At 33.0% G+C, this 14,062-nt stretch overlaps 1 protein-coding gene across 4 annotated transcripts in view; it reads right to left on the bottom strand.

Annotated features, from left to right (window-relative positions):
* Window positions 1-14,062, bottom strand: part of KIAA0825 (KIAA0825 ortholog) — a 523,337-nt gene that overhangs the window by 437,449 nt on the left and 71,826 nt on the right. For 3 of the 4 annotated variants that reach the window (XM_027864280.1, XM_027864281.1, XM_027864283.1), the window contains exons 3-4: window positions 11,856-12,027; window positions 4,668-5,337 (exon numbers count right to left, since the gene is read on the bottom strand). In XM_027864280.1, coding sequence (XP_027720081.1) covers window positions 4,668-5,337; window positions 11,856-12,027 — 842 coding nt within the window. Of the gene's footprint in view, window positions 1-4,667; window positions 5,338-11,855; window positions 12,028-14,062 lie in introns of those variants that run through there. The other variant, XM_027864282.1, reaches the window with a different exon arrangement.

The following is a 14,062-nucleotide window of genomic DNA, read 5'->3' as shown; positions in this document are numbered from 1 at the left end:
GTCAATTGGGTGTGATGCTCTGATTTCTCTCGGGCGTCCAGTTCATTGGAAACCCAACTAACAAACACAATCCAAAAAATAAGCCTCAAAGAGGAAATTTTGAAAATTAGGGGAGAAATAGTTGAATTAGAAATTTTTAAAAAGACTATAGAAACAAAACCTAAATAAAATAAAAAGTCTACAGAAACAAAACTAAATGCTAATTCTCATAAAAGATAAGCAAAATGTATAAACCTTTAGCAAACTGGATTAAGAGGGCAAATCAACAAAATAAAAAATGAACAAGTTAAAATCATAACAAAGCTAGAAATTTAAAATAATTATCAAAATCATCTATGCACAATTATATGTTAACAAAATTAAGAATCTAAAAGAAATAAGTTCCTGAAAAATACAAGGATCCCAAATAAACAGAATACTAAACAGAAATCTTAAATTTTCAAATCTCAGAAAAGGAAATAAAACTAATTTTAAAGGAACTTCCAAAGTGGGAAAGAGGGGGAAAAAACCAACAACAACCAATATAGAGAATTCTATAGAAAGCTTGAGGAATAATCAATACTTAAGCTGCACTAATTGTTCTCCAAAAAATGAGAGAAAAAAACATTACCATACTCCTCATATAAAAAAGATAGTCCTAATTCCTAAATCAGGGAAGGATAAAGAAAGTAGGAGAACTGTAGACTAATACCGTCAATAAATAAATAAATATTAAAATTTTTAAAATAAAATCTTGGGCAAACAATATACCATTGTATCTAAAAATCACTCATTATGATCAAGTTGGATTTAATGATGGAGTTGAAAACACGGTTCAACATGGTAGTGGAGGGGAATCAACATAATTAATTATATTAAAAACAAAAACTTCTAAAACCACAAAATTATCACAATAGATGCAGAAAAAGCATTTGACTTTTTTAAAAATTAACTACAAAACATAGACATAGAGGGATCTTTTATTTTATTATGATAAGTATACACACACACACACACACATATAAAAGCAAAAGAAAGCATTACATACAATGGTACCATAAGCTTTCTTGATAAATGTAAGAGTAAAGCAAAGATGCCTCTTTCCCCATTTTTATGCGATATGGTTCTATAAATATTAGTAATAGCAACAAGACTGGAGAATGAAATTAAAGACAAAGAGTAGACAAACCTATCCCTATTTGCTAATAGCATGGTTTGCTTTCAGAAACTAATTGAGACAACTAATAACTTCAGCAAAGTTGTAGGCTACAAAATAAGCCCGTAAAAATCAGCAGCAATTTTATGTAACAACAACAAAATCTAGGAGACAATAACAGAAAGGGAAATCTCATTCAGAATAACTATAAATTGCATTAAATGTTTGGGAGTCATTCTACCAAAACACATTTGATACTTCTATAAATTAAATTACAAAACACTCCTTAAATAAAGAAGGAACAACTTAAACAGCTGGAGGAATGTTTAACATGCATGGATGGGCTGGGACAATACAGTATAATAACACTGATAATACTACCAAAATTCATTTACAGATTTAAGGGCGTACCAATGAAACTATCAAGCTTTTACAGAGCTAGATAAAATAGTAACAAAACTCACTTGGAGGAACAAAAGATCTCAAGAGACTGTATGTTTCCAAGACTATACTTGAAGCCTTTCCTTGGCAGAATCTATTATAGGTATTCACTATATTGACTTAGCCCTTTAAGAATATACAGTCAACTCTACACTATGATGAGGCAATGAAATAGAACTTTGGATGAAGATATTTTATTCAGTCTTCTAGATTTGATATACCATTCTAGCCTAAGATCTTTTTTGAACTTGACCCTTTCATCTAAGCCCAAGAGGCCCCCTCCATGCTCACCAGCATTGCTCTGTGAGCTCCCTCTCTGCCAGCAGTTGGAAGTCCCTAATTCAGGTCACTGGCCTCCACATCTGGATCACTACTGTCCTTGAAGCAGCACTGCATTTTGGGGGAAGGAGCAATTTTTCAAGGGTCCTTGAGCCTGGCTGCAAGGAAATCGACTTGGCTGTCCCTTCTCTGTGACTTCCTTAGTATTCCTTATTAGTCCATCAATCAAATCCAACTCTACACCAAGAAAGGGTCCACAGTTGCCTTTCCTTTCTGCAGCTCCCTTTAGCTATGGTGTTGCAGCCACATTCACTATGCAGAAACCAGAGACATTATCAACAGAAAAGAAATCAACATCAGTCCTGAAATGCCATAAAACCCGTATATATTCCAACCACATAGATCTTGTCTTACATTATACGTGATATTTAACACATGTAACACTTTCTTCTTGAAAACACTTTACAAACAAGATGGAGTTTTTCAAAGTACTGTATATAAAAATTTTAGAAAATAAGTGCACTTAGGAAATGCATTTAAAGATTTATACTTTAGCAGTTAAGGTAAAAGTCTCTTTGCTTTTAAACGGCATTCTGATAGTCCTAATTTAAATGACTGCAACAATATGCTATAACTTATAACAACATAAAATGTACAAAAACCAAAAATTGTGCTGATGCATAACCATTTCATAACAAGATATAGAGTTACCCTAGGAAAGCAAAAGAAATTCACATAAGAACAAAAACTAATTATTTCAAAATTCAACTGTAACAGTATTTGTAATAATGTTAAGGAAATAAAATTAGAAGGAGCAACACTGTTTCAAGATAAAAGTAATGACTCAGCCGATGACACAAGATCCACCTAACGAAAGATTTACAAAATTCATGAAATCTTGTAATCTTCCAGTATTGTTTTCTGGCTCTGTATGCTCAGCTTCTGGGATAATGTTGGGATAAGCCCCAGGGTTAACTGGACAGATGGAATTTAATATTAAATGTTTCTTCCATTACTATACTTGTTTTAAATTCCACATTACAATGTAAAATCATGAGATTTTTTTGGACCCAGATTGAAACTAATTTCTCTAAACCAGGAGTTCTTAATCTGGGGGCTGTGAACTTGTTTAAAAAATATTTTTTTGGATAACTGCATTTCAATGTAACAGTTTTTCTTTATAAACTTATGTATTTTAAGCATTTAAAAATTTATTCTGAGAAAGGATCCATAGGCTTGACCTAGACTGCTAAAGTGACCATTATTCAAAAAAAGTTTAAGGCCTCCTGCTATAAACAATGAGAATACCCAAATATAATACCAAAATTGTCAACCTTTTCAATAATTTTTTTTCTTTAAACATGTGAGGGTTTGGTTATCCCTAACTAATCTCTGCAAGTAGACAAGATCTTTAAAGAAGTCATCTATGATAGGCTTACCATAAGGCAGCAAGCTCCAGGAGGAAAGCGACAGGTATTAAAGCTTAAAATAATACTAAGAATTTTGGGACAGTCTGTAAACATTTGACCTCTTCTCCTAGGATCTACTACAGTGTCAAGGATAGAGTAAGTGCTTAATGATATTTAAAATTTTTTTGAATTTTTCAAATATGCCTATCAAGCTATAAGTGCCTCTTCTGTATAGAAAGGAAATATTCTCAATTAAAATTTGTTATAATTAAATGTTTTCATTCATCTTCATAGATGAATTCACCACTGAATGTTCCACTGGGAGAGGGATATTTCCCTAGGTTCTCAACAGCTCATTTGAGGCTGGTCCAGAGTTACATAAGCTCTGTTATGTCCAGCTCTCAGTCAGAGTGAACTCTGATGCCCCTTCCAGACCTAAGTTAATTCTATGCCACAATGTTGCCTTTAAAAAGCAAAGTACAGATAATTGTTCCCTTGACTTGAAAGATTATGTTCCTTCTATAAAAGGAAGGAAAAGACAAATATTTGAGAAAATCTGGCTCATCCTTTTTACAGTATATTTTTCAAGGACTGAATGAAAAATAGTTTTTATGAAAATTATCTTAAAATATACCTGAATTTTTTCATTAAATATGTTACTAAACAAGTTAATTTTTCATTTTCATTTTTAAGAAAAATTGCATTTTCCTCCTGTATTCCTTCATCAGTGGGATGTTAATAAAACTACCTATCATGAAAGGACAGAATGCTTTATAGCAAGTACTTACTTTTAGACTAATGTCTTCTGAGTAAAATTCTGAAATTGCTTATTTTACTTGTATCAACTTTTGCTAGAAAGCAGTATTAGTAGGAATTTATAAATTAATAATGATATAGATACTATAGCTGCCCAACTATATGAAATTCATGACTTCTCTAATTAAATTTACTTGGTATGTAAAACATATGTAATTCAAAAACTTTTAACTTTAATTCGAAGAAAGTCTGGGGAAGACTGACATTGTATGCTGTTTTCAATAATTTATCTTCATGTCTAGTATTACACAAAAATTAAAACTGAAGGGTTTAAGTATATATCTACAAGACAGTTGTAAACCAGACAATTTTTCATGGATAATCATAAGAAAATGCTCTCATTGGTTATACATTTGGCTTACATTTCCAAAGTCCTTAATAATTCAATAATGGGAAAAACCACCACATTTCCATAGTCTAATTAGATTTTCAGTCAAAGGAAGACATACAAATGTGTAAAGTATTGCAACACTGAATTCTGACTTATTTTTGAGTCTTCACGAGATTAGTAAAATATTAAGAATACAGAAAAGATACAAATTAAAGAAAGACTAAATATAATGAGCAAAATTTAAAATGGTACGAACCCAAAGCATGTACTGCTCCTCTGTGTTTGCTGGAACTCTTGCTTGTTTTAACCACGTGGACAGCATTTTCTTTGAATTGCAGCTCACAAAATCTTTCCAGAAAATTTGTCATTTCTTCCTTAATGGAATCCAGGTAAGTTTCATTAATGAACTTTAGTGTTGAAGAAGGAGCTGAAATTTCACTTAGTACATAAAAATCTTGTTTGATCATTTTGCATAACTTAAGTATTGAATTTTGGTATCCATGTATCACTGTGTCTAAATTTGCTTCTCTGTTGTAAAACAAAAAACAACTCTCTAGGAGTTGAGTAACCAATTTATTCTGCAGGCTTTGGTACTTGGCTAAAACTTCTGACTCCGGATAAAGAAACAAAAGCTGTCGAATGCAGTGAGCTTTAAATGAGATCGTGTGTGGTAAATTGTTTATTTTATTATGACTTTGTAATTTGTTCAGTAAGAAGCGTCGAAGATGCAATCTGATGTCATCCCACAGAGACTTTACATCCACAGATGAGTGATCTTCTACTGCATGTAGAGAAGTTCTAGATGTGAATAGGAAAGATGTTCCACTTGGGGTACACGGGAATGAAACTCCACACTGACTGGAGACATCCAAAAGAAACTCCAGGGTCATTTCTTCTTGATTTTGTTCATTTTTCAGTAAATCTTGCTAAAAAAAACCCAATAATTTTAGATATAATTAACCACAAAAAGATATCATCAGTTTCAAAGCATGCAAAGTAACATGTTTTGTATCATCAAATATTTTTCATTAAATGCTTACTATTTTTAAATGAGTTCTTTTGCAAAAGTTGACATTTTTAAAGAAATAAATGAATTTTGCAATTCTACACATCATCTCATCCATAAAGAAGATTCTATTCCAATCCCACTGTAAGACTTCCATTCTTACAAAGTATTTTTAAAGAACCATGATTTCACCAAAATTGAAAGTGCACACCCTCCTCTGACACAGATTACAACCTCTATATAGCTTAGTGATTGTCTTCATGAGCTGCTATAGCAAAAAAAAAAAAAACCATAATAATAATAATCATAGTTTAATCATAGTGGCCATGGGCTCTCAGGTACCGTCTATTACCAGGTCAGGGTTTGAAGTCTGTCCAGTATAGTTAGACCTAACAGAGCTTATGTAAGTCTGGACCAGCCTCAAAGGAGCTGTTGGGAACCTAGAGAAATCTCCATCTCCCAGTGGAACAGCATGATACTTAATTGGAGATAGTAACCAAGTTTTGTGGGGGTTTTTTTTTTTCGTGTTTGGTTTTGCGTATAACTACTTCAGACTCTTAAAATTTCTACTTCCAATTTTCTTCTCTTATGATCTAAACTGAGGCCAATTTTGGGAAAGCAACTGCTAGAGAATCTTTAAAATTGGAACTCTATCTAAATAATTTTTCACTCATTTTTCCCTACTGCAACTTCATTTTATTTCATTCTGTGTATGCCCTAAAAACTTTTGAAAGAGTAAGACTTTTAAAAAAAATCTAAATTAAAAAAACCTAATTAATTTTGAAGTCTAGTTCTTAGATATGAAAAAAAGTAATGAAAATATCCATAAGTAATTTCTGGTAGCTGTCTTTCACGCTATATTAAAATTACAAAAGCTTAAAGGTTTTGGAGAAGTTTAGAATAAATCTGAGAGTTCTAAATATATCAAGTACATGCATGTTACTAATAGATGCCATTTTGAAGGAAGAAATTTAGTACATTTGAAGTTTTCAACTTTTTCTTTAAATTTATTTCTAAGCATCATGTTCAAACACATTTTTATCTTGAAAATTGATATTTAAGTATTTTATCTCCGAAAAAAGAATTAACTTCAAGATAAGAAAATCCTAATTAGTCATCAAATGACGACATGGACTAACATTATATAGATCATGATCTATAGGGGGAAGCCATACTTTTTGAGAATGTGAAATAATCAATGATACAAAAACTCCTTCTCTTTACTTTTAGATTTCATTATGTGGTTTTTTCCCCCCCTAAATATTAATGTTTTGAATTTTTTACTTTGTTTCATTTAATACTATAATTAGCCCGAAATCTCTAAACATATCCCTCTGATGGGGAAAGAAATTAGATCTGAAGCATGTTAAGTGTCAAGAAGAACCAGATGGGGTAGAAATTTTCTTATGGATTCAACTAGCATTCATTACGCACCTACTAGGTGCTTGGCACTTTGCTAAGTGCTTGAGTACATAAAAAAATGCAAGTAATCCAAAACCCCTCAATGCCTGCTCTCAAGAAGCTCATAGTATAGGGAAAACAACATTCAAACAACTATGCCCAAACAAGATACATACAAGATAAATCAATTACATATGTGGGTATATTTTGATACTATAATATCATTGAAGTAGGTACTTCCTCTAAAAGTTGTAACCTATCCACATTTTTTTATCCCGAGTAATTCTGGTCCATGTCTTCTCATAAATCCCATAAACACACACACACCGACACACAGACACACAGACATACACACACACACACTCACACACTTAGTCTAATGCCTGAGGCAGGTGACTCTAAGTTGTTGAAAGCCCTTTGGGCAGTCTGCAACCCCTGGCAGTTTCTAACAATCTGGAAAGGCAACAAATAAAGGCTCAGTCAAATGTCTGGCATTTGAAAACCAGTTATGCTAAACATGGAGAAGCTCACAACCAGACTGATACTGGTTGACGAATTTTTTTGACCACAGCAGCTTTTGAAGACCATCTACTAAGTTGGAAAAGTATTGTGTCCTATCTCATTGTTAGGCAGTACATACACTAGTGAAATTACGCTTCTTTGAAATGTTGAGGTATATACACACATACACATATATATTTTGTATATTCACTTCAGGTATCAAATGCACTATAATTTCACTATAGCACCATTTTTGGAATTAAAGCTAAAGTATACTATCAGAAGTGACACCATGTTCCAACAAGGTCTTTCTAGTACCAGTAGTAATGGGATAAGGTCAAATCTGTGGCCTTAAATATATGTGTTATAATTAAAGTATCTGTGTTGAAACAAGTTTCAAACTGTAGTGGGTATTGTTATACTGAGCTTCCAGGAAATAAGAGATGATGTACCTAAAGTGGAGTCAAATGATCTGGGTTAAAATATTGGCTTGCCACTTATTAGCTGTGTGACCTCGGGCAAATCATTTAAATACTCTGAATGCCAACATCTGCAAAATGGGGGTAATGATACTTGTATTTACTACCAACAAGCTTGTTGTGAGAAGTAAATGAAATAATTCACATTAAGTGCTTTGTAACTGTCTATAAGTGTGCTACTATGATGATCATGTGAGCCTATAATTACAGTCAATCCTCTAATGCTTTGACATGGCTGTGCCAGCAGGGTATAATCTCTAGCTATCCTGCTAACAAGACAGGAAAGACATTGGTTATTATCCTAATATTTACCTGTATGTTATCTTCTGAACCTAGCTAAGTTAAGAGGAGCCAATAACTTTTGACCACCAAGTGATTTTTTTCTTTTAATCACAGCAATTCTAACACTTGTTATCTATGTGACTTGGGGCAAATCACTGCTCTTCTCTGGTCTTAGTTTCCTCATCAGTAAAATAATGGATGTGGACTAACTGATCTCTAAGGTAACTTCCACCTCCAAATCTATAAACTCCTGTAACTATCTACTAAGGTGCAGATTACAATCTGTACCAGTGGAGGGAATATCCACACGATGAAATCACAAAGCCTTGACATATTTAAATATTATGGTAAATTGTAGCAAATAGTTTGATTATGCAAAATATACTAGGCTTCTGAGGCTCCAGTTAAACACATTGGTTAATTATGAGTCTTATAATTATCTATTATTAAAACCAGGCAAGTACAATTTGTACAACGAGGGCCTCATTTTTTATTAGTAGTTATATAATTAGTAAATAAGAAAGGTGATGAAAAAATTAATGTTTGAACAGTATAATCAAAATTGAAAATCCCTCGCGGGTAAAATCTTCATCATAAAGGTCATGTAAGTCTGGATCTTTTTTTTTTTTTTTGTTAACAATGCTATACATACCTTCCTCAAACTAAAATGATCACTTATGTAAAAAAAAAAAAAAAAAGGACAAACCTATCAGCTTAATGAATATGAGCAAAACTAAGGAGGTCTTTGTCTTGCAGTGAATACAGAATGACTTACGTGTGATAGATTACAAGATAATTAAAAGTTCTTGCTTTTAATTAAATAGCAAAGCATTATTAAATCAATATTAATGAAATTCAATACACATGGCTCTTAACAGACATTAAAGAAGTAACAACATCCATTTCTATTTGCAAGGCTCCACCTTCACAAAAATAGCAGGTGAATTTTCTCAAATGAATAAGAGCACAAAGCCTTCCCCTCCTTTTATTACTTTAAATATTACACACCTGTAATAATAATAAAAAGCCCCCGACTATTTTGTTTGATTCTGTTATCTACCACTTTATGTAGCTTATCCCTTAAAAGTTTTATGTTTAAACAGAAATAGCAGCTTGCAAAAAATTAAATCAAAACCAAAGCTGTTTTAACTAGTATAACTAACAGGTACAACCAAGTATGGAATTTCTGTACCAATCTATATGAATCTTTTCTTGAATTAATGATATCAAGCTGGTCACTTTTCGATAGATATCTATATATCTATAAGAGATATATCTCTTATAAAATCTTCTCTCCCATGCCCTAATAAGATCATTATTGGGAAAAAGCCCATCATCCTGCAAGATCTCATTAGTGTTGATACTCCACCTCACCACTACCATCCCCTGTCTCTGACTGAAGAGTGAGCATGAACTCCAAAGTTTCCATTTATGGAGACAGCTCAGTTTAGACGTTGCCTCATTTCTCACCTGGCTGCACAACTCTGACTTTTCCACCATCCTCTCCAGCCCCACCACCACCACTGGGTACTTCTCTAACCCCGACCCTTTTCAGCTTCCATTTGTGCATTGCCTTCTCCCAGTAAAGTGTAACCTCCTTGAGGGCAGGACTTGTCTTTCTTTTTTCATATTTGTATCCCCAACACTTAGCATAGTGTCTGACACATAATGAGCACTTAACAAATGTGTACTATTGACTATGTCCTCATTTCTCTTCAATGGGTCCATGATCTCAGAGGAGAAAGGTATTCCCTTCATTAGTGTAGATGGCAATCCCTAAGTTGTCTAAAAAACTAGTGGAAAATTATATTTATTATTGTTTAACTACAGCCAGCCTAATAATGATTATCAGATGTCAAAAAATATTTTTTCCTTATTTTCATTTGCTCCATGGGCAAAAATGAGAGTGTAAGCCAGATATCTTCCCTATCCTCCTCAACCCAACAGAATTTTACACATAATTTTAGTTTGGAAATAAAGATGAAAAAAATTTAATTTAGGAGCCTCAGACATGTAAAACATTTTAGATAAATGAAAACGTACATTTTGAAAGGGTTTTTTGTTTGTTTTAAATATTTTTTTGAAAATGACCACATTTTGCCTATTTTCTGGACACTATAACTCAAAAACTACCATTTCCTTCACCATATATGTTAATACCCTTCCTACTAACATGAAACACAAACATTTCTCTTGATGTCAGTCTAGAGCAGGAGTTCTTTATCTTTTTCGTGTCAGGAGCACCTTTGGCGCCCTGGTGAATCTATGGACCCCTCAGAATGATACATAAAATGTACAGGTAACAAGAGAAATAATTTGACAAAGTATCTGCCTACAATAAGAGGCACCAATGATATTTTAAGTTGCCATGGAAGAAGAGGCCATTTAAGTGGTGGAGAAGTCATGACATCTTGTAGTGGTGGTTGAAAAAATAAGCAAATCTAGAGAGGAATTCTAAGTGTTTAGACAAAAATGGAAAATAACTCATAGAATTTCAGGCCTACTGGGGAATCTGCTTACCTTATGGTAAAAGAACTGAGAAGGTGGTTCGAGTGACCTGAATTTTTTTAGGATTTAAAAACTAAAATATTTTTAAAAATAAAATAAAAAAAGCTAAAATAAACTAAAATATATAAACAAGGACTATGATACATCTTTGTAATTCTAGATTATATTACATTCTAACTTTTATGTGTTTAATTTGATTATACATTACTTCTTAATCAGAAACAGTTTGAATCTGGAAGACTTGGGTTCAAATTCCCCTTTCAGCATTTAGTAGCCATGGGACCCTGGGCAGATAGTCACTTAACCTCTACATGAGTCAGATAACTCCCTAAGATTCAGTAACTGAACCGTAGACAGGCTGTACTCTGCATCTGCCTTGGGGAACGGAATTCCCCACACTAATGAAATTCATCTTTCATATATTACTGTATATGTAACATAAGTTAAATTATGACATAACCAAAAGGGAAAACAAAAACCAACAACCTTGTGCAAATGCCAACTGTTGAAGATTAAGTAGAGATACTATTATGGAATAACAACTTAGCATGAGTACCTCAATACGGTATTAATTTACTCTAGATAATGGCTTCTAAACCTGAAGCTATGAACTTGTTTTTAAAAAATATATTTTCATAAATTTATTTTGATATAATTATTTCTCTTGTTAACCTGCACATTTTATGCATTATTCTGAGAAGGGGTCCATAGAGTCACCAGGCCACCAAAGGTGATCCTGACACACTCCTTTCTAGACTGACATCAAGAGAAATGTTTGTGTTTCATGTTAGTAGGAAGGGTGTCAACATGCATGGTGACGGAAATGGTAGTTTTTGAGTTATAATGTCCAAAAAATAGGCAAGACATGCTCATTTTCAAAAAAAAACATTTAAAACAAACAACAAACCCTTCAAAATGTACCTTTTCATATCTCTAAAATGTTCTACATGGCTGAGGCTCCTAAATTAAATATTTTTTCATCTTTATTTCCAAACTAAAACTATTATGTGTAAAATTCTGCTGGGTTGAGGAAGCTAGGGGAGATATCTAGCTTATATTCCTCATTTCTGCCCATGGAGCAAATGAAAATAAGGAAAAAAATATTTTTACTTTTCTTTAAATTACGTCCTAAATGTATTAAATAAAGCTATCAACTATACATAAATAAGGCATTTACAACAATGGATGCAAGTTTTTGTTAATGTTAAAAAAAATACTTTTTTTTTAACTTCTCTCTCTCTCTCTCTCTTTGTCTCTCTATTTTTACCAAGGTTTTGAGGAATTTGATCAAATCTCCATGAGAACAGGAAGGACGTTTGAGTGAACTGGAACTGTAGTTATTTAACCATTCGAGGCAGTCACTTGTAGTCTGCAGTGGAACATCAGAGCCACACCTTTTGTTAACTTCTGACTGGATATCTTTAAGACACTGTTGAAGGCTGAAAAGAAAAGAGGCCCCCAAAATTGATTATTTCCCCCAAAAAATGTATGTGATATAGAAATATAATTTTAAAACTATAAACTATTATTGTTTATCCAATAAGCCAATAGCCAAAATAATTTTGATTTATAATTTGAATTTGAACCAAACTATATTCAGATTTTCCTTAAAGGATCTAATGGTGATGAATATGAAAAAGAAAATATAAGGTACCCAATATACAGTTGGTTTTCTACTTCTAGATTCTGGGAAAAAAGATTATGATCATGTGGGAGAAGAGAAAAACTTCTGCTGAAGAAAAGGAGAATTGTAAAGATATTTGGAAAGCTTTTGAAGTAGGAGGAAGGGCAGAGATTCCACTGGGGGGAGGGAACTTGAAAGAACCGGAAGAGAATTTGGAAGAGGACTGCATTTGATGGAGGTGCCAGAGGACCCAAGGAAGGGCCAGCAGGAGGAGAGGGATGAAGAAGAAGAGAAGTAGAAGAACTCAAGGAGACAAAGGTAACTATAAATTAAGGTAGTTAAGACAAATATTAAAACGCGGTAAAAACCGAGGAAAGGAAGTAAAGTGGAATTACATGTGGTTGCCAAAGTGCTAATAAATTAAAATGAGCAAGAATTCAAGATGATTTGTATAGTGTTTGTAATGTTTTCATTCCTGACATAGAAAAGTTATACTTGAGGTACAAGCTGATGGACTCCCAAACAAAAAGATAAAAAGAATGCTATTTGTTGACCTGATAACAACAAAGAGGTCTGCTACCTTTTCAGAAAACATATCTAAAACAAAACAAAACCTTCCAAAACAAAATCAAATTAAAAGAAAAGAAAAAAATTGAAAAGAAACTGTGATTGAACCTGCAGATTCAGAAGATAATAGGATTTTAGGGCTTGAAGGTACTTTAGTGATCTAGTCCAAGAGTTCTTAACCTGGGCTTTTGAAATTTGAAAAAATATATATATACACACATATACATAGATAACTATTTCAATATAATTTTTATGAAATCCTATGTACTTTACTTTATGTATTAAAAAACATCATCCTGGAAAGGGGTTTATAGGCTTCACCGGAATGCCAAAAAGGTCCGTGACATACAAAGAAGTTAAGAGTTCCTGATCTAGTTCAACCCTTCATTTTACAGAATAAGGAAAATGAGGCCCAGAAAAGGTTAAATCACTCACACAAGGTCACACATGTGACAGCATGAGGATCTGAACACACGTCCTTCTGATTCCAAATCCAGTCCTTTTTCAAACACTATCGCAAGCAAATTAGATGATTTCTAGCATCCCTCCTAACTTTAAGATTCTATGATTCTATTTATTTAATGTTATTTATACTTAATGACTTTAATTTTTAATTAACTTTTAATAAGCAAAAATCTATCTTTCTCCCTTCCACCTTCCTCCTTTTGAGATATTTAGCTATTTTTATAAAGAGATTTTAAAATATAAAACTACATATAAGTTCAGTTATATAAATAAGGAGGTGATGATAGTCCTAATGGAATCAATACTGACTGGACCACATCTGTAGAGAGCAAGACAGACACGATAGTGAAGGGCCCTGAATCCATGCCACATGAGAAACATTTGAAAGATTAGGAATGTGAAGAAACCTGAGGAGGATGAGTTTCCAAGTGTTTGAATTATATTAAGTATTGTATTATTTCTCTAGTGGGAAGAGTTTTAGACTTATTCAGCTTGACCTCTGAAGACACTCCTAGGAGCAAGGATGGAAATTACAAATAGGCAAATTTAGACAATGTAAGAAAATACTTCCCAACAATTAAAGTTATTCCAAAGTGGAATGATCTGATGCAGGAGGCACTGGATTTCTCTTCGTTGAAATTCTTTAAAATGAAATATCATTTTTCAGATATGCTATAGAGGGGATTCTTTTTCAGATATAGGTTGGACTATATAACCACCAAGGTCCCTTCTAACACTAAATCCTGTGATCTTGTGACCTATATCCAGTAAGCATTTAGTAAATCCCTGTTCTGTGCAATGACCTGTGCTAGGTACAG

Source organism: Vombatus ursinus, unplaced genomic scaffold (genome assembly GCF_900497805.2).
Source record: "Vombatus ursinus unplaced genomic scaffold, bare-nosed wombat genome assembly UNPS02014774.1, whole genome shotgun sequence".
In the NCBI taxonomy this organism is placed as follows: Eukaryota; Metazoa; Chordata; class Mammalia; order Diprotodontia; family Vombatidae; genus Vombatus; species Vombatus ursinus.
This window is presented reverse-complemented; position numbering and strand designations above follow the sequence as displayed.